The sequence below is a fragment of the Oreochromis niloticus genome, linkage group LG17 (genome assembly GCF_001858045.2).
Source record: "Oreochromis niloticus isolate F11D_XX linkage group LG17, O_niloticus_UMD_NMBU, whole genome shotgun sequence".
NCBI classification, from domain to species: domain Eukaryota; kingdom Metazoa; phylum Chordata; class Actinopteri; order Cichliformes; family Cichlidae; genus Oreochromis; species Oreochromis niloticus.
Window position 1 is genome coordinate 17700389 of NC_031981.2, and position 21412 is coordinate 17721800.

General features: G+C 40.2%; 2 protein-coding genes and 1 long non-coding RNA gene across 10 annotated transcripts in view; 2 read left to right on the forward strand and 1 right to left on the reverse strand.

The window, feature by feature from the left end:
• tbc1d30 (TBC1 domain family, member 30) overlaps positions 1-14158 on the forward strand; it is a 30429-nt gene extending 16271 nt beyond the window's left edge. For 3 of the 5 annotated variants that reach the window (XM_005475867.3, XM_005475870.4, XM_005475872.4), the window contains 10 exons: positions 1518-1703; positions 1880-1949; positions 2879-2977; positions 3106-3274; positions 4590-4695; positions 4784-4890; positions 5361-5500; positions 6582-6833; positions 7382-7471; positions 9665-14158. In XM_005475867.3, the coding sequence (XP_005475924.1) occupies positions 1518-1703; positions 1880-1949; positions 2879-2977; positions 3106-3274; positions 4590-4695; positions 4784-4890; positions 5361-5500; positions 6582-6833; positions 7382-7471; positions 9665-10935 (2490 nt within the window). In that variant the 3' untranslated portion in view covers positions 10936-14158. The remainder of the gene's footprint in view (positions 1-1517; positions 1704-1879; positions 1950-2878; positions 2978-3105; positions 3275-4589; positions 4696-4783; positions 4891-5360; positions 5501-6581; positions 6834-7381; positions 7472-9664) is intronic. The other 2 variants (XM_005475869.3, XM_013273106.3) reach the window with 1 other exon arrangement.
• Positions 14159-14307: 149 nt separating this feature from the next.
• Positions 14308-20452, forward strand: LOC109195198 (uncharacterized). The gene is made up of 2 exons (XR_002056899.2): positions 14308-14423; positions 17525-20452. It is a non-coding gene; the product is annotated as an uncharacterized LOC109195198 (long non-coding RNA).
• The window catches only part of prkcq (protein kinase C, theta), a 36684-nt gene continuing 33808 nt past the window's right edge, over positions 18537-21412 (reverse strand). For all 4 annotated transcript variants that reach the window (XM_013273105.3, XM_005475865.4, XM_025899518.1 and 1 more), the window contains 2 exons: positions 21276-21404; positions 18537-20960 (listed from right to left, as the gene is read on the reverse strand). In XM_013273105.3, the coding sequence (XP_013128559.1) occupies positions 20802-20960; positions 21276-21404 (288 nt within the window). In that variant the 3' untranslated portion in view covers positions 18537-20801. The remainder of the gene's footprint in view (positions 20961-21275; positions 21405-21412) is intronic.

The following is a 21412-nucleotide window of genomic DNA, read 5'->3' on the forward strand; positions in this document are numbered from 1 at the left end:
CCTATTCGGAACCATGATAACAGGGTTCTTGCTGATCGGAGCTGGCCTGACCCTGGCTTATCGGAGAATTAAGAAAGCGGAACCGGCTGTTCAAGTCCCCACAAGGCTGCCCGCTGGGATTGAATCGATGGGACGAGGTGCGGCTTCTCAGAAAGGGCTCACGGAAGGCAGCATGGTTAAGAGCTTGGAGGCGCTTGCGGCTGCAGTGAATACTCAGAATAACATCTCTGAGTGGATATTGGGATACATCAGGGAAGAATCCGCTCAGAACAACACCTATGGGCGGAAGCTGGAATACATCACGGATCAGTTGGCTGTGGTCGTGAGGTCTCAGAATCTGCTCTGTGAGCAAAAGAGTGACAAGACCACGGAATCGACGGCTAATAACATCATGGAGAAACTGGCAGCTATCCAACGGGAGATTGAGAGACCAGTGTCGGAGTGTTAAAAACAGCTCGAAATTCTCATGAGTTGTTTGTAAAAGAAAAATCACCATCATAATGCGGCTACCCCTTCGGCGCCAGCTGTGGGCTCAAGGCTGGAGCTGAACAAAAACTCCCTGATAACGACTGTGTTGAGTCTGTTCCTTCCCATTCTATGCAAGGCCGCCTGGGTTGGCTGGAAGACTGTTTACTTAGCCTGGCAGGGCGAAGGACACTGTCTCAGCTGAACTCTGGACATACACACACGCACACAGACATATACACATGCAGATTTCCCCTTGTGGGATTAATAAAGGTATATCAATATCAATATCAATCCATTTTACCATGTAGGGTCTAAATTATTAGTGGTGATGACATGTAATCCTAATACAAAACCCCTGAACCTGTGCTATGACAATATGTGAATGTATGATGTGGTTTTGAAATTTTTCCTTGACAATTGGAGAAAAAAGCCTTAAAAACAAAAGTTGTGATTGACACGAATTAAAAAATTTCATTTATTCCCGTAAAGTTTGTTTTTCTGTAAAACTTAGGGCTAGGCTTCGTTCTTATGTCAGCGATGACGTAGACCTCAGAATATTAAAGGTAAATTATTCCTCCAGACTGGGTGTGAATGTCATCAAACTAGCATCATGTACACTCAGTTCAGTCTGTTTGAAACTTCAGTACTACACTGGATTCAAGACTATAATTATTAACATTCCATCTTTCCCTTGACATTTTGTTTTCCTGAACCTGTTGAGCTATGATGAGCTGTTTTTGTAGGTGCATACATCCGTGATGGCTGTTTACGTGCATTCAACAGTATATTCGGGCTACCAATAAAAGATAATGTGTTTCTTGGAAGGTGTACCTGCTTAGATGCTGTTTGCTGATGATTTGTGCGTCAGAACACAGGATAACTCTGTCAGCTGAGTCATTGCAGATCTTTGCCGTTTCTCACTGACTCATTGATTCAACAGAGGCTGTTTCCGTAAACAGGGCAAAGTCTAGTCATCATTTATCCTGTTTAATGTTAATGCACGTCCTTGTAATAAAATAATCCAAGCTGTTGTTCCTTTTCGTCCACAGGATCTACACAGGACAGGCTGCAGCTCTTATTGTGGCCAGGAAGGGGAACAAGACAGGGTGGTGCTGAAGAGGGTGCTTCTGGCATACGCCCGCTGGAATAAAACTGTGGGTTACTGCCAAGGATTCAATGTACTGGCTGCTCTTATACTGGAGGTTACAGAAGGCAGTGAGAGTGATGCACTGAAGGTATACACCAAAATCTAACCATATAATCAAACTCAGGTCATTGAGTTTAGTCTGCTTACATGTGCTTACTAATCTTTTTGATGTAGCTTAATTTGCTTTGAATGATGATAACCGTGCTTAAACCACGCTTTTTATTTATTTTTCTGTTCTTTTTTTCCCCACTCATCTATATCCAGGTGATGATCTATCTTATCGATAAAGTGCTCCCTGACAGTTATTTTGCCAACAACTTGCGAGCGTTATCAGGTAAACAGCCTATGACATTACACTTAAGATTATACTGGCTGCCATAATATCTAATTTTCACACTTATGTGTTAAAAAGATGCTAATGACAATATCGTAGCGCCAAATGTAAAAATGTGAAAGTGGACACCAAACTGCAGGAACTCCATCAGGGCAGATACAGAGTGCTTAACAGAGCAGCAGCAATTAGAGATGCAGGAGAATATCTGTCTGCATCATAGAGTCATGACTGTTTTTCTTTACACCATTGGGTACATTTATCTGATTTGGAGATGAAATAATCTCCATAAACGCATTCCTGTATGTTGTAGTCCACACGTAGGCCTGGAGTAGTGACGTCTCAGCTTTAGTCGTATATTGTATTTCCTGAAATGTAATTGGCTATCATCCATCCATCCCTCCCTCTTATCCAGGGCCAGGTCCCGGGTGGTTGGCTATTGTATCATTGAAATTAAGCTTGTTTCATAATTTGTTTGAATTTGTAAATGGGCAGAAAAGAGAAGCTTAATCTGGATTTCTTTCATCCACTAACAGTTGAAGCCCTACAAAAACTGGCCAACGTCCCCAGAGCCTAAGTCAGCAGATGGGTCCTAACTGGATGTGAAAACACTAGTGATTTAATGGACTTGACAGAACAAAACAAGCATTCAGAAAGCAAATTTTATATCAAATTGGGCTTATTTTTTTCAGTTTCTTGCATTTTATTGAACAAGTAATCTGAATAATGCCTTGAGTTTGAGATTAATGAGCTAAAATGTAATGGATGTGATAGATGTAGTCTGAAATGCCTCTAACTTTGGAAAAGCTTATTTATAAAAATAGTTATGTAAATTAAAAAGTTGTGGATCTGGGGCTCTAATCTGAGGATTAATGGATACCATTAGGTTTTCATCAGGCTGGATTTCTTACTCTGTTGTCTCCTCTTGTCAGTGGACATGGCGGTATTCAGAGACCTGCTGCGTCTAAAGCTGCCGAGGCTTTCCCAGCACCTCCACCACCTTCAGAAAGCAGCCAACCGAGAGGCTGGAGGTACAGTTGTTACATGGGATATTTGGTCACAAAGTCTGTAAACTATTTAGATGTTCATCCTGCAGAGAGGCAAAGAACTTGTTCGTGTATGTTTAGTATCACAGTCCCTGTTTGCCTCTCTGCTGCAGGCAGCTACGAGCCTCCGCTGACCAACGTCTTCACTATGCAGTGGTTTCTGACCATGTTTGCTACCTGCCTGCCGGCACCCACCGTGCTGAAGATCTGGGACTCTGTTTTCTTTGAGGGGTCAGAGGTGCTGTTTCGGGTTGGTCTTGCCATCTGGGAGAGACTGGGAGAGTAAGTGAACCTACCTGCAGTCACACCTGGTCTAGAGAACACACCCAAACACGTATGTTTTGTTAATTCTGCTGCGGATGTTACACCAGGTTTGGCTTGGCTGTTTGGTTGCAGTGTTACTCATGCATGAACATTATGAACAGAGGTGCTTACGTGTAACTTAGAAGTGATTGGCTGCTGGAGTAGATTTAAATCAAGATTTTTTGTTTAGCACTTTAGGATAGGGGAAAACTGGACATTTCACATCATCCATTCATCCATCTGGGTCAGTAGCTCTCCCTAGCCACCACCTCCAGCTCTTCTGGTGGGACACTGAGGCATTCCTAAGCCAGCTGAGAGAAGTCCAGGTTCTCCCCAGGATCTTCTCCCAGTTGGAGATTTTCAAAACACCTCACCTAGTTGGTGTCCAAGAGGCATTCCAGTCAGAAGCCTGAACCACAGACCTCAGCTGATTTCTTTTGGTGTGTAGAGAGTAGAGGCTTCGGGTCCCTCCCAACTGAGGTCCTTACGCTATCCAGCCCAGATATCCTATTGACCATTTAGAGGAAGCAAATTTCTGCTGCTTATTAATGACAAGGGCAATTCAATTCTCTTGCAAGCACTGAATACTATAATATAAAATATAAACTCAAATATTAAAAACAAAACAAACTATGTAGCCCAAAGCTACATACCTCCTTGAGCACCATGCATCTCTAGAAAATATCACAAAATAATCAAGATATTCTTCTGTGTCCAGGACTGCAGTTCATCCATGGTGCTCAGGGAGTTATGTAGCTTTGGGCTACATACCTCCACCCAATTTTTATTCCCAGTGTTTGCAAGTTAATTTAATTTCCCTTGGCATTAAAAGTCCACTGAAAACGAATATCACCCCTGCTATTCTGTTTTATTAATAATAATTACCCCGGAAATGCATCCTGTTGGGTTTCAGCTGCTGGAGCTGATTGCATCCAAACAGGATGTCCACGTATCAGATGGAAAGTGGTTTTGATGGTTTTGAGTCCCTCAAAATGCCTTCAAGTCTGTTTGTTTTTTTTGTTTTTTTGCAGAAGCTTCACAGAGCAGATAAAGAGGGCAGGAAGTCAGAAATGGGAACAGCATAGTTAATCTGGTTAATTTTCAAAATAAAAGACAAGCATTTGCAATAGAAGTGATAAAATATTCTGCTGACACTGTTGATAAATTTTGCGTCTCTGATAAATTCTGACATGAATAAAATTATCTAATCAACTTTTTACGTGCATCCCACATCTCTAATGGTTTAAATCTAATTATAAACCATCCTTGGTTCTCTCACTTCCTCTTTCTTCAGGAGGATAGAGTACTGTCAGACAGCAGATGAGTTTTACAGCACCATGGGTTGTCTCACTCAGGAGATGTTGGAGCACAACCTCATCGATCCTACAGAGCTCATGCAGGTAGTGAGCAAACTTCACACACACTGCTTTAATGCTTTAAATGTTGTGATCGTGGCTTTCTCACCTGCCTCCTTTCTGTGTCTGTCAGGAGGTTTACTCCATGGCGGTGTTTCCCTTCCCCCAGCTAGCCGAGCTAAGAGAGAAATACACCTACAACATCACTCCGTTCCCTACCTCAGTGAAATCCAATGGAAGGTTTGTTCTAAACTCAGAAAATCAATAGTGCTGTGTTTAAAAAAAACAAACAAACAAAAAAACCCAAAACGCTCAATATTTCTCCACTTTAATTCTCTTAAAGACATCTTTATGTTCTCTATAACTGCTAGTGATGACCTGGAGGTATGACCATGGGACAGATGCTTGTATTGTACTGATGGTCACTACTTTAGAAGGAAAATAGCGCAGTATAGGAAGCAGTAAAGCCTCTTTGTAATCACCAACTATAATTTGAATACAGAATGAACTCACTGTAACTTAAAGCAGTGCAACTCTGCTCACTGACACTTATGTTCAACATTAACAGTATTATGTTGGTCGTCAGCAAATGTTCAGAAAACCCAAACATTCAGTCCAAAAGTGTGTTTACACACTTTTTCTGTCTGTCTGAAATCTTGCCTCTTGTACATGTAAACATGTATTTTGTGGTGGTGATGGTTTTCTTGCAGTGGTGGTCTGGGCAGCTGGGAGAGCGATGATGACGCCGACATGGACGATGAAGATTCTGTGGTGACTGCGCTCGGCTGTCTGGGTCCCCTGGGTGGCCTACTGGCCCCCGAGCTGCAGAGATACCAGAAACATCTCAAAGGTCAGCACGCACACACAGGATTTAAATGGTGACCCTCAGTGTGGATACAGTCAGGAGCCAAGCAGTTCCAGATGGACTACTGCCCCAAATCCTTGTATCCTGCCCTTAATTTGACTCTAAGTACTGACAGACTCTGATCTGTTTCCTCCAGACAAATCCCCACTTCCTGCTTCTTCAACGACTCGTACAAGCATGAAAAAGCTGAAACCAGCCAGGGGCTTTAGTTAAAAACATTGGTTAAGATCTGAAAAAGCTGTTTTCCAAACCTGAGCTGAACTTTTAACCTCATAAGAAGATCTCAGTACAACTGACTTGACCTACTTCAAAAGGGAAACTCTGCTTATTATATTTGGAAGCAATGTGAAGGAAAAGAACATCAATCAATCGCCTGCACAGCCGCTCTGAGACAGCAGAGTAATTACAGTAAACAAATTGAGCTGCTTGTCTTTGACGGGGATTTTTCGTTGCGTCCTGCTGGAAGAGCTGAGATGGAAAATAACTTCCAACTTTCAGTGAAGCTGAAGAGAAAACAAACAATAATTCACTCAACAAAATGCACTTTATGTCATCTTCAAAGGCTGCTCGTCTAAAAGCGCCACGATTGTGATGCCATCAGAGGCAAAGAAAACAGGAAAGAGTGACTCAGCCCACTGGGCTTACGTTGAAAGTCTTTGAAACTTGTAACTTTAGCAGATATGAAGACTCCAAAACACTATCAAACAATGCAGCATGTAGTGTACATTTAATTAAATGCTCCAGATGTTATCATCTATCGAGAGCATCAAGTAGCTTTTTTTTCTCTTGTTTGTACTAAATCTGATGTTTCTAGTGCACAGCTGATTTTGATTTAAAGCCAAACTGGGCAAGTAAATAAGTATGAAAAGGAGCTTAAGAAGAGCCAAAAAGGCACGCTGGATTTGGTCTGTTTTGTATATTCTGCTTAAATTGCTTTGTCTGCCTTTTTGAACCACCAGCTAATTTGACTCTAATCACTTTATTTCACATTCAGTCATAAAATAGATCCAAACAAGCGGAAATAATAAAGCATGTGTTCTGATTCTACGTGTACTCTTACATCCAGACCAGCGAGCCGAGCAGGGAAGCATCGCAGAGCTGAGCCCCGGAGCGGTGGGAGCAGGAGGAGGAGGAGGAGGAGGAGGGGCTGGTAGTGGAGGAGCAGGAGGAGGAGGAGGTGCAAGGGCAGAGCATCAAGCGGCCATTAACGGCATGATGATGGAGAGAATGAGCACCGACATCCATGCCCTGAAGAAGCAATACGCACGCATCAAACGACGGCAGCAGCAACAGGCTATGCAACTCTACATCCGCACAGGTGAGTGAGAAATCAGTGACAGTAATCACACAGCAGGTTTACCAAGATGATGACCTTTTAAAAAAAGGTTTCATTATGTTCATTATTTATTTTGTCAGGATGTTTTTACATTTTCTTCAGTGCATAAATCTTTATTTTTTTGTGTGTTTCTGCTGTTGAGACACACACCAGAACATTTCTTAAAGGGGACCTATTATACGTTTCCTATTATTACTTTGGTAAGGTAGGAATGGCAAGAGGGGAGGTCTTTACAGCAAATAAGCACATAAGCCAACTGCTGCTTACACTTTCCAGTTTAAAGGGGAGCTAAATCAGCTTCTTTTAGACAGGATAAATATATACTCATGGTAAGATAGATGAGGCTAATTTTTAAATATTAATCATGCAAAGCTACTCTAGTAGACTTAAAAGATAAACGTGGAGCTGAAAATGAGCATAATGGGTCCCCTTTAATAAATAAAATGCCAGTGAAATGGTACACATGGATGAGAATAAAGAAACCAAAAAGCCAGCTGATGATGATGATGATTATGACGTGTGACTCATAGGACCTGGACCTGTAGCGCCCACAAGTCCAGGGGTTCTTCAGGGGGCTTCCAGCAAACAGAGTGGCAGCACTACTGAGCAGCACGGTGACGGTATTTGTGTCAACAGCTATTCCGAAATTGGGTGTTCTGGGGATTATTTGAGCAATCTTTGGTGTTTGACTTTTTAGAAATTATCTTTATTGGAATCAACAGATTTTTACCACCGACACCGCTAATACAAGTAGAGAGCTAAATTCTTCTGGGGAAATCTTGCAAGACCACTGAATCATTTCTAGTGGTGTATATCTATAAAAATGATTGATTTTGACAAAACTCTGGTTTTCATTGGCTCGGTTTTGCAGATAGATGATGCTCTCCAAATGCTGTGCAGTGCACACACGTGTCCGCAGTGCTAAGAAAGCTTTTATTTTTAAATTTGACAGTTGTTATCTGGTATTTTGAGAGAAACTGGTGTCACACTCTGCTTTTATATAATTGATATTTGATCAAAAATAAGTGTGGAAAATGAAATACTGTAGCTACAACAACTGGTGATGGTTTTGCTCTGGTTGCAGGTGGCATACACAATCACCCACCTACAGTGTGTTCTGAGCCTTTATTTGGAGGCACCTGTCACTGCTATGTATAATTAATATCCTTTACATGAATAAATAATATTTGTATAAATTAAACTGCTATTAAATATTTTAATTCTTATATGAACTATACAGTATACTTTATCAAAACGCTCTGTAGTGACAGATGTTTCCAGTTACACTTGATTTGGTCAATGATTCACATTCTTTGCCTGCATGTTGGAGGACTTCTCTGTTTTGGGTAATTGTGACACTAACCTTGATGAACAGCTGCAGCTCCTTCCATGATCTATAAGGCTTGTGCAAAAGTATTACAGTCAGCTTTGGTGTTTTCCCTCTGCAGCTGCAAAAATTTATGCATAACACGCTCTGTAAATCACTTTAATCTGTTTTTAAAAAGTCCTGCTTGTATTGTAACATGGCTTATTTACATTGGGGATGGGCCTTAACACTGTACATATTATGTAATTTGAGAAAAATCATTTTCACTCTAGTCCACAGCTTCTCTGAATCTCATTACCGCATAAACCAAATGCTCTGAATGCCCCTAATGTTTGATATCTTATATTGCTGCTTGTAATAGCTAAATGTTTAAAAAATGTCACTGAGCTGATTTAGCTGTACTAAATTTAACGCTAAAATGAATAATTCAGTGTGTTATTAAAATAGAAAACATGCAGTTATATACAATTTTTAAAACATCAAGCTTTACTTGATGGTTTCTGTATCGAATAATTATAAAAAATTAAAGTAAAAGTTGCTAAAATGGAGTTAAGGTTTAGTTATCTAGAGGAAATAAAAACAAAGAATAGTTTAATTGGGTCTAAATAAGCTAATAAGACTTAACAGTAGATTTATTGAGCTAACAGGAGCTGTCTTAACGTAACAGAAAAGAAAACTAGATAGCTTCTGCTACCTCTTCTAGATAACTACAGCTAACATAGGCTAATGGAAACTAAAAAGGGTTGACTGGGGTTGACAGGGGCTAATGGTAGAACAAATGTGAGCAGATAATAGTTAAAAGAAGCTAGCAGGACTTATCTAAACCTAATAGTATTCAATATTAGATATGTCTAGGTAATAGCAGCAAATGAAAGCCAAAAAGAGCAACTGTACTGAGATGTCTAACAGTAGGTACCTGAAGCTAAAAGCATGTGTTTGGAGGTACCATGAGCTAACTGAAGCTAAAAGAAACTACTCAGAACTAACAGTTATTTTGAATGAACAGGTGTTGATGGTAACTTAAAGTAGCTAGCTGCAGCTATCTGGAGGTTATATGAGTTACTAAGAGCTAAAGGGAGCTAACTAGGGCTAACAAAAGCTTAACACAATTATCTGGAGCAAAAATCAGGCTCTAGTTAGCTTTAGTTATCTTTGCTCCTGTTATCTTGTTTGTTTGTTTGTTTGTTTGTTTTTTAAATCTTCTCCCCTAGTTTTAATGGTGTTCATATAATGACAGCATGCAGCAGTCATGATTTGCACAGCAACAACAGAATTATGTTTAAGATTACAATTTATTTTATGCCTTATTTTTGTAGTTACTTTGGTCAGCTAAATAAGTTGTTTCTCTGGTTAAAGGGCAAAGTATGTCAAAATGTCTCATGGAATTTGGTCATTTTTACGCCTTCTTGGTAAGCTCAGAGATCTGTTGTAAGCTTGTTTTAATAAATGATGTTTTATTCTCTCCGAACTGTCACCTCCCCTCCAGACAAGTGTCCTGCCACCCGTGTTCTGGCCTCACAGCTCAACCCTTCCAGTTCAGTGATAAACCATCTCCTCCTGGGCCGAAAACCACGTGGAGGTGCTCGAGGCTACAGACCCACTTCTGCTACAACGTCCACTTTACCAGGGGCCCGACCTAGTTCTTTGTTCCAGAGTCCGGTTCCTCCGGGTTCCCCAGCCAGGCAGCGCTGTAGCTCCCTGGCCTCAAATAGCACTGGATCTCCAGGAAGCTCCAGAGGAGGTGGGGGATCACCTTGGCGCACTCATGTTCGGCAACATCGGAGGAATATAGCTAGGGCTAGAGCTCAGCTGGGATTTGGAGATTCAGAGGACAGGGAAGACGAAGAGGAGAAGGAAAAAAGAGAATCAGCAAAGTTGGAGGTTGAGGAGCAGGAGGAAAAACAGAGTGAGGAAAATAAACGGGATGATGAGCAGAAAGAGGCGAGCGACTCTTTTATACCTCTGTCTCCTGACTCCTCTGGTACGGGGTCAGCATGTGAAGAGGCTTTACAGGGTTCAGATGAGACTAAAGGAGCAGAAGTTGCAGATGTGGTGGTGCAGCTGGACTCCCTGACTCTAGAGAGTGAATCAAATCAAAGTTCTCCCAACGACCAAAACCCAGATACAGTACCCAAATTACCAGAGTTTAAACCTGCACCCCAAGTCCCTCGCCTCCCTCCACCGCCATCCTCCATCAGACATAAAGAGTCTGACTCATCAGAAAGACACGCTGGCTCTGTCAGATGCTTTTCTCCTCCTACTACTCCACCTCACCACTCCTCCAACTCCTGCATCCCTTCTTCATCACCTTCCACACCAAGCACACCCCACTCTCCAACAGCTCCGCCTTCTCTTGATCAATCTTCCTCAGACTGTCCTACACTAACCTCCACTCCAAAACCCAACTCCGCCTCCTCCTTACCACCTTCTTCATCAGCTAATTGCTTATCTGCGCTCTCTCCTCCTGCCTCCTCCAACTTTTACAAAACCTCCTCCCCCTCCACCCCCTCCCTCTCCTCTATCTCCTCATCCTCTAGATCCCAAGTCTCCTCTTCCCCGTCAACTCCGGGGCTCTCCTCCATTCCTAAACAGCAGGTCTTCTCCCCGTTCCCTTGTGTGAAGCAGCCCAGGAAGTCTGTCGCAGCCAGAAACCTCGGCCTCTACGGTCCCACCTCCAGAACTCCCACCGTCCACTTCCCTCAGCTCAGCCGCAACCTCAACCGCAGTAGTGCAGCCGGACTGACGGGCAGGCGATGAAAAGTCCCGACTGCACCATGTTGCCTCCTGCATATTAGGAAAAACACCTAAATATCACATATGAAATAAAGTAAAATGTCTAAAAGATTGAAGCTCAGCTGTAGTTTAAGAAGTAACTGAGTGTTAACTTTGTTTGTTGGGGGGGGGGATTCCCACTGCATTAGTACATTTGAGGAGCTTGGGACAGCATCCAGCCCCTCACTGTGGCCTATGCAGGTCATTCTTGACCATAATGGATTAACAAAACAACAAAAAAGATTCCCATGGGTGGAGCCTCCATCTGTTAAGTGCATACGCATCTCTTCAGTAGCAGCTTGTTCTCCTGGACTGAAACGTGAAGATGCTGTGGTCAGATTCTTCCTTCTGGACTTCCTTGGACCATATTTACCAATACAGTGGAGTATCTTTTCCTATGAGTTTGCACAATAGCCATCCAGTTGTTTCTATGCCAAGTATTTAAAAATAATAAGTACACACGAAACATGAGATACCTAAGAATTTCTGTAATGGAGAAATGAAAAGAACTGCCTAATGATGTCCTGAAGCACTTAACATTTTTGTTGTAATGTTAAAATCTGTGCATGTGTTTGTTTGTTTCAACCAGTCATCAAGAGTGAATGAAGATCAGGGGCATTTTTCTTAGTTTATTTTGAAGGCTGTGTAAGTGAAATGAATCTAAATATAAAAAGTGTTTGTTCTGAAACTGGTTACTGGAATTGATGGGCTCTTGTTTTACAGTACTTCCGAATGTGATGATTTATAAGGCAAAGGCAGAAACACTTACTGTGTCAGCACTTTGAATTTTGTCAGTACAAGTATTCAACCACAGGAATGCTTCTCACTGGGCTTTGACTGCAATGCAGCTGCATAAATACATGGGGATTCAAGCATGAGAAACCACAGTACAGTTCTTATGATGTATGCTTATGACCTTTGAGAATTTTGAAGTTCTAATTCAGTTCAAGTCTCAGAAATCAACCTGAAAGTTGATACAAGTCAGACTTATACAAATAATCCAGACAGCATTTGCAGTGTGACGATCATTACACCGCTTTATAATGCTGCATCTGAAAGAGAAAAGGTTCTGATAGCTTATTTGTAATTTAGTCAAAACTTATCAAATATCCTCAGTTTTTGTGAGATTGGTTTATCTTGTGAAATGATTCTGGTTCCTTTCACATATTTATGCACATATTATTCATTTTATATCAGTTTACGACAAAACTGCCAAATTCACAGACGTGTACTGCACTTCACTTGACATAAAGACATCCAGTTGTCCTGAATCTCTTATCTTGGATTTTATTGTTTTTTTCATTGAGGCTTTCACAAGGCTTCTTCAAAGTTCAGAAGTGCATATATCTATTAAGTGCTTGAATTTGTTACCCCCTGCCTGATTTATTGGCTGAGTTTTATTGTGGCTCAGATTGGAAACATTGGGAGACGGGCGTGTTTGTCAGCCTGAATGCATTTTAGATGCAGCTGCTTGTATCCTGAGGTATTATCAGTTCAGCTGGTGCCTTCAGAAACACTGCATTATCCAGCTAATAGCCTGTAACAGCACCATCTATAAAACTCAGATTGTCTCGTTAATTCAGGAAAACAGGAAATTATGTATGCTTGCAGTCAGGTGAATGTCGTGTGCTTCTGTTTTTCATGCATTATCCAAGATGGCCCAGGGGAGCACACTTTTCCTTTCATGGCGCAACTTTAAAAAGAAACTTTTGCTTTTGTGATTTTAAATAAATAGCTTGCTATGCTTAGCTAACATTTAATTGTTTTGAATAAGTTCAAATGTAATAAAAAGAACAAAAAGTGAGCTGGTTACGAATGTAGGACAAACGGCTGCACTATGATGTAATATGTGGAGAAGGATTCATCATTAAATGTGAAACGGTTAGCTCAGTCTAAAGCTGAGCTGCAGAAGAGCTGGCTTTAGAGCTTTAGGTTTCTCTCATTTTCTTATTTTTAAATCTTCATTGATGGGCGTTGTGAGTTGCACAGAGGGACAGATGAGAAAAAACAGTTAAAGCAAGCTGTTTTTAGCATTCCCACTCCATCCACCCTGCCTGCAATCGCTTCTTCATTTCTCTTGTGCACAGTCTGTTCGTTTGGGTGGTTGATACTAGGAATTTAAACTCATCTGCCTTCACTGTCTTTACTCCTTGCAGCTTCATCATTCCACCTCTCATTCACACACATGTATTCTGTCTCACTTTTGTTCCTCTTTTATCCAGAGCATACCTCCACCTCTTCAGGCTCTTTTACAGCTCTTCTCTACTCTCAATAAAGATCAGTCTTGTCTGCAATCATCATAGACCATGCATACTCTTGCCTGAACTCATCTGTCAACCCGTCCATCACTGTTGGAAGCAAAAAGGGTCTATCTTGAACGCCTCTGTCACTTCTGCCAACAACTTCCCCATATCTTCATCACTTTTATAGCCCCTCACTTCCTGCTTACTAATCCTCTTCCTCCATCTATCTTCTTCTTTAATTTTCTTCAGTCATCAGCTCCTTAAAGTACTCCTTCCAACTTAACACACTGTTCATTCATTTAGTATGTTTCTATCTCTATCCTTAATCATCCTAACCTGCTGCACATCCTTTCTAGTGTGATCTCTCTCTGCCTAGCCAATCAGTACAAGTCTGTTTCTCCTTCCTTATTGTCCAGCCTCACATACAGCTGCTGTTTTTCTCCATAGTTGCAGAAATTTGTGAAATTGTTAGCATAGTGAAGCAAATCCAGTAATCCACTGGAGACACATGGATGGTTTTCTCTACTGAAATTTAAGTCTGAGCACCTGTCTGGGACCACAGGTGTGATCCAGAGTTCATCAGTTATACCCATGATCATTTTTTTATCACATTTAGAACTTCATTTGAGTTCATTTTCTCATTTAAGTGTGAGGAGAAAAAGCATTTAGCACAGCTGTTGTATCTGGTTTCCACGGTCACATTTTAAAATCATGACTCTTTGCTGTAGTATCATGAAAACATCTGTCATTTCTGCATAGCATATCATTTGTTTCCCCCCTGGTTCTCTAACAAAAACACTGTATTTGGTTTCATGTGAAGCAGCAGCTGTGTGCTGTATGTTGTGTATGATGTGTTAAAGGGATATGTCACCACGTACTGTACACCAAACTATCCTCAGTTACTGTAAAGAGTTTTGATGTACTGTAATTTCCACACTCCAAATAAAGAAGTACTGCGAGAACAAGAAGCGGCTCAGCTTTATTGGGACATTTTTTTCCCTTATTGGATGTTATTGTCATGAGAAAATGAGAGTGCTGTGAAAAAGTATACAGGTAAGGCTTCCATAGGAGTCAAGAGCAGCCAGGTGCTGCTAATCAAATGGACTTGATTAACTAATCGTCAGCAGGCGGGAGCAGCTTTTGCACTTGCTGGTCTGGAGCGTTTAGGTGTGCATTAAGGAAATGCCTCAGTCTTCTCAGAAGAGGATGGCCCAGCACATTTACGCCAAGGTCAGACCATGTGTTGTTCAAAAAAGCTGTAAAACCTACATCTGAGAACTTAATTATCATGTTAAATGTTAAAGATTATGAACACGTATGGCTTGTTTGGAAAGTTTTGTAGCAGAAAATTGCCTCTTTCTAGAAATAAAATGTAATGCAAGCTGTAGGGTGCATAGGTAAACATGGAAAAAAAAAACCCTCAAGACTTGTGGAATAATGTCCTTTGGAGAGATGAGACCAAAGTGGAGCGGTTTGTCCATAATGCACACTGCTATGTTTGGTGAAAACCAAACACAGCATATCAGCACAAACACCACATGCCAAAAACGAAGCACCGTGGTGGAAGGGTGATGATTTGGGCTTGTTTACAGGAACTGGGCACCTCACAGCCACTGAGTCACCCATAAAGTCTTCTTACCAAATTATTCTAGAGACAAATATGCAGCCATCTGCTTGACAGTTAAAGCTTGGCCATAACTGGCTCATGCAGCAGGCCAGTGATCCCAAGTACAGCAGCAAATCTATAACAGAATGGCTGAGAAAGAAAAGAATCAAGGTGTTGCAATGTCCAAGCCAAAGTCCAGATTTTAGCCCAATTGAAATGCTGTGGTCAGACCTTAAAACAGCTGTGCATAAACAAATGTCTGCAAACCTCAGTGAAAACAAGCCAAAGTTTCTCCACAATAAGACTGATAATTATACAGAAAAGGGTTGCTTCAAGATCTTATCAATAAAGGTGGTTTTACAAGACTGTGAATCATAGCGTTTAGTTAGTTTTTCAACTGCATAATCTATTTTGATATGGGTTATGTTTAATTCTTGGCTCCTGCGAGTCAGTCATTTGCCAACCTTTGAGGAAGTATTTAAACAGACAATTATTCTCATGCCAGGCCATAAGGCTATGTTATTGCACTGGCTGCAGCTATGGAGGTCACTGAGAGGTAACAGCTCCCTGTTTAGAGGCCAACCGTCTGTGCTAGGAGTTTGGGGGAGTGGTGGCTGAATAAGTCAGAGGTTCGTCAGGCCATTGACCTGTGTTCTGCATTTGGATTTGCTTTATAATTACTAAGTATTTAACTTGTTCATGAGGTTTAAGAAGAGGTTGTGATTTAGGGTAAAAAAACAAACAAAAAACACACCCTCAAAAATAATAAGTTGAGTCACAGGTCTGTCTCAGGTCAGAACACAATATGTGCAGAGCTCAAGTGAGCCACACCAGCAGCCTTGATACAGCACCACTAACTGAAGTCCCTGGAATGATAATAGGATTTTTTTTCTCACTCAAAGTGAATTTTGGCTAAACTTTCAAGGTGGCTGCCTGCTGAAAAAAGGTTTAGCAGAAGAATGGTCTCGTGTTTATTTGCAGGTGAAATATGAAACAATCTTACTGAAACATAAAATAGATTTTGGCTTTTGATTGTCAAACCTGCATGTATAATTGATTTGGTTACTTTTTTTTTTTTTACACTGTGTGAGTGAGCGAGCGAGTGAGCATGGATCTCAGCGTGCCAACTACAAGATTGGCATCGGTTGCATTGCGTGCAGCTATTTGTGCCAACACAAGGGCCATCATCTACCCACTGCACCCGTGGTGTCACAGCTTTACAGTGAATCTGTGTTACCTTGTTTGAACAAGGTACTCAGCTCTGGTTAAAACCTCTTTGGGGCCCACCAACAGTTTCTCTACACAGTAAAAACCCCAATACTACTTATTATACTGTACCATTTTTGTAAAGGAAGTTTATTTAGGTCACAGGTGCTACAGAGCACCTGATATTGTTTGGTTGATGGGGACAAGAGACAGGTTTTTATGTTCTCAAATATTTAATGAGCAACTTAAATAATAAAATAATAAAATGAAAGTTTAATTTAAAATAAAATGTGATTCAGGACAATGATTGGAGGTAATCATGTCATCTATATTGATGTGTGTCAAAAAAGGAATTTTTTGTTCTGTATTTCTGTCTCTGTCACATGCAAATATCTGGCTATGACTGGTATGAAAAAATAGTTGTAGATGATTGGCTCCAGCCTGATAACGACCTCTTACATGAGGAGTCAAGACGTCAGTCTAACGGGGGAAGCAGTAAGACACATTTGTTGTGAAATTAATAAATAATAATAAATTAATTTTTTTAAAAGAAGTGGTTCATGTGGCTGCTTGGGACTTGTAGATATGTTTTTCATGTGCTGTCTTAGCCATCCTTAGCAACCTGTTAACTGTTTGACAAAGATGTAAAACACAGATGTTAAACATGAGACATGGGGCCAAAACTGGATGCCAAAAAGCTCGCTCTGGCTCACTGGATTTGGGTTTGGCGTCAGCATTAGTACACAGAAATGTAAAATTTATAGCATGTATTTCCAGGTCTTGAGAAGTTGTTTTAATCATAAATAATACAAAGCAAAAATATTCATTTCTCTATGTGACACTTTTGTCTTTGTAGAGCTACTATAAATTGTAATGCACATGTAATACAGATACTGTTGCTATGTTTTTTTAAAACTCTGATGCAGTGCGTAAAAACAAACTAAAATAAGTTTGACATGTCAGAGCTAAGATATTTGGCAGCAGCCCTCAAAAACAACCACCGCTTAATGGTAAGTTCTAAACAAGCAAACTGAGTAAGACATGGGGTTTTGTGGTATTCTGACCTACAAAATTATCCGTGTTATCTAGGCTGACTTGCATATAAACATGCATCACGAGCAATAAATATTGACACTTTTTACGGGTATGTATGATCACTTACAAGGAAACAAGCAAAACCCATAAAACTAACCCCCAACTCTAACTGTAATTCTCAAAAATCAGAGAATAAATACAGTAAAGCAAAACCAATAACTGACCCATATCCAAAGCTAAACTACTAGCATCAAAATGTGTTTCTTTGCTTTTAGGATTAGTTTTTCTTCCAATAATCAGTGACTTACTGAAAAATATGATAAACACTTTTAATTGGTTCTTACACACAAACAACAACAACAACCACAACAACATTTATGAATGTTTTCTTATTCTGGATAAATTGATTAGTATTAGTATTAGTATTGAATACTATTGTCTTTCTTCTCTTCTTCATGTAATCACGTGGGAATTTCTTTTTCAGGAACATCCCTAATGTGATTGGTTTTCCAGCAGAGGGCGACCTGACCCCAGTCCAAATATTGCTTGTATCTCATGTAGAATAGTGTCATCCTCCCTGAGCAGACAGAGCTACTGTCTTTGGCTCCTTCATGTTGCCAAGTAAACAACGACCCAATCGTTTTGCAAGTTCAGTGTAAATCTTAACCCCGTCTCTCCCAAATGTTGTGTTACTCATGCATATTCAGATTATTTGTCAATATATTCAAACCAAGATTGGTATCAGGAATCTCAAATCCATAATTGTTAAAGCAGCAGTACGCTGGTATGTTTGAAGGAGTATTATATATAGCAGGAAAAAAATCTTTTACATTTTGAGACTATTGAGTTTAACTTCAGTTGAAGCATTTTTGAAAATGAAGCCAAAATATCCAAATGTTTTTTTGTTTTTTTTGTCATTTTCATTTTTTAAATATTTTTAAAAATTGAATAACCTGATTTTAATAGTTGTCTTTTGTGCCTTGCATTTAGTTTTGCTTCCTTGTCTTGTCCTAATTAGTTTCAGCTGTGTCTTGTTTCCCTGGTGTTTCCAATCTCCTCATGTGTATTTAAATCTTTAGTTTTCCTTCAGTTTTTGTCAGTGTCTGTCTGTTCCTTGTCTGTTTTATTAACATATTCTAAAGTTTGGATGTTGTTTCACTCGGTCTGCTACACTTAACTTAATTAAAGCTTTGTTTTTGATTATTTGTTTGGCTGTCAGTCCTACATCTGGGCCATCCATAGCACCCTAATGAAAAAAGTGCCTCTGACATTCTTTCTTAGGTAGTCTATATTTAGGACTGAGTGCTAAAATAATTCACCCATCAGTTGAGTAAATGTCTGTAACAGTGGAAAATATGGTAAAGTTCCAAATTAAGTGGAAAAACTGAGATGGCTATTTTTGTTAACACCTCCTCCTCTGGTCTCTATCATTCTGATGTAATACTTTTCATGTTGTCCCTCACCAAAACAAACACATTTTTTTTTTAAAAAAAAAGCCCACAATGTGCACACTTTAATGTACAGAATTCACAATGAGGAGAACATCAAAACTACAGTATGCAGGGAGTAGCTCATCATTAAAACAACAAAACTCCTGAGATACAACAGGAAAACACATGTAAACAATAACCCAGTTATTAAACTTCAGTACATTAACAGATCTACAACCAAGTAACAACACAGCATATCAGATGAATTGTATCATTTATTTACATAAGAAAAAAAAAACAGGCGATAAAATAAAAAATGAACAGGACAAGAAAACTAAGTTTCCATTTGGTTAAATCAACTTTCTCAGTTTGTTTTACTTGAAGACGTTAACTTCATTAAAATATTCTGAGGCACCATAAAATCACTACAAGCACATTTTCTATTTAAACACACAGCCCATTAAGTAGGAGGCCTGTACTACTGAATAACTTCAGCTTACTGTATCTGCCTTCATTTACAATAACACTGCAATCGAAGGTAATTATAAACTGGATAAGCCCACAGGGTTTCCCACTGTAGCTATTAGCATCTTCACAGGACAGCATATGACCAATGACACATGTGGACAGATCTACCACTTTGAAAAAGTTGAAAAGATCATTATACCAGCAGCAAAACGCCATGTTTTATTAAGGAAAAGTCTGGAGAGTTAAAGGCTCTACTTGTGATTATTACGATCTACCCTGTTTCCGTTACCAACAACAGATGCATTATAATGTTCTAATGTAATTAATTATGAATTAATTTGTGTGCAAAAAGACGTTAATCTTGCTGCACTAGGTTTGTTGGCAAAACATCACCGTGCAGTAATTAAAAGATGAAAATTACAATAAAATTAAGCCTATAATGTTTTTGTTTTTTAAAAAAACAAAACATATTTCCATACAACTTTCATCCTTACCATTTGATTTTGCAAAAAAATAAAGAAACTATCAAAAATTGTAGGAGAAGATGATTCACGGTAGGACATATTTTTCAGATTTAAAAAAATCACAATGGCACATAAATATCCGGCTGGACTTTATGAACCTTCAAGTGACTGTAAACCCAGTTTACTGGCCAAAGGACTGAATTAATTAGGCCTCAGGCAGGCAGGCTTAGAGATCAGTCAGCATCACCCACGGCAACCACAGGCCACTCGGTAAAAATGTATTCTCTGACCAGTTGGCGATGGTTTGCTGGAAGTTGCTGGCTGTTAGGTGAAAGTGGTTGCAATGAGGTGTATAGGGTGCTGCATTTAAAACCTTGTGATTACTATGGTTACTGTGGCCAGTTTGCATGAAGGACGCCAACTTGCCTACAAACTCTGTGAAAAGGGTGATATAAGCTGTTCTGCTTCAAAGTAAAAGTTACACGTTTAAGGTGCAACGTCCCTCATTGAGCATTTGCAGACAATTTAGCATCTTCAGTGCAAACTACGGATGAACAAAGAACTTCATCCGAGAGTGAGATTTCTGATCCAACACCTTTGCAACCAAATTCACAAAGCAGCCCCTCCTCAGTTGGTTGGAGATTACATATTTTTCCCTCAGCGAGCTTTAGCTGCCGGTAAGTACAAGGATTTAGTGCCCTGTAAAATTGCTAGACAGAAAAAATCAGGAATGAAATTGTTCCTCAAGATCTGATTTTCTTATTGATGCTCGTCGTGGAAAGACAAGAACTATGAGTAAAAATAATTAGTTGGAGGGCTCTTCCAGAAATAGTGGTGCTTTTTTTCAGGAAGTGATGAGTCCCAAACGTAACGTGCTCTGGAGCAGGTTAGGTCTGTATCATCTGGCTTTGGTAAGATGAGAACTGGCTTCCTGACTCCATATAAACTAGACATAAGCCTGAAGTTACCTTGCTAAGTCCCAAATCCAGCGTCACAGTACAGGCCTCGAGACATGAAGATGCACACTTTCTCTCTTTCTTTTTTCTTTTTCCTTTTTTAAATATTTGCACGTTTGCACAAGTGTGCAATGTGTGAATAGTTTTATGACTAAATAAAACCAAACCAACTGCATGCTGTCAGAATAACACTGTAAGAAAATGTATGCCTTTAGTCAACTAAACTCTGACGTATCAAAGTTGACTACAGGTACATTTTAAAGGTATTTGTGTGAAAGTTAGTTTGGTTGTATCAGTTTACACTCAGGAATACCCCTTTACTTAGCATCTTCATGTATGTGAGTTTTGCCACATTCAGGTTCTACAGTAGGTTCCAGTTACAGTAACTGCTGGTTGTGACTGAGCAGCGTGTTTGTAGATTCTAGCTATTTTTTGTCCGGTGGTCAACGTGCTGCGATCCGAACCATGCCAGGATTAACGAAGGAGAAGTTTCTGAACATCGTCTGGTCTACGCTGTTGATGAGCGTGCGGTCAGCACACGATAGTCTGGGCTTCTCGTTGATGAACTCTTTATCGAAATTACTGCAGTCGCTGGGTGAGGTCTGCAAGGACGAAGGGCAAATATTTCATTACATGCAATATTTAGATTAACAAGTAAATACTGCAGTCCAGTGATTTTCAAAGGGTGGGCCGTGGTCCCCAAATGGGCTGCGAACAAACTTAAAGTTAGGAAAGTAAGGCTCTCGATGCAGACTCCAGTCTGAAGTTTGAAAATAGCCACTATAGTCAATTACTGTGTCGACAACTTTCTAGATTATATTTACTTTCACCCGTCGGCCGTATCAGCCAAACAGCTTTTACTAGCTACCAGTTTTTCGAGTGGATATGTTGAGTAAGTGGTTCCCTGTTGTACTTACTATAGTTGGTGTGAAGGGCGCCGGCACCTGCCGTTGCTCTAAGGCGTTCCAGTCTGTGCTGCTGAAGAAACTGTGCTGTCTGATGTTTCCTTTGATTCCCAGCCGCTCCTCAGGTTCCCTCACAAACAGCTGAAGCA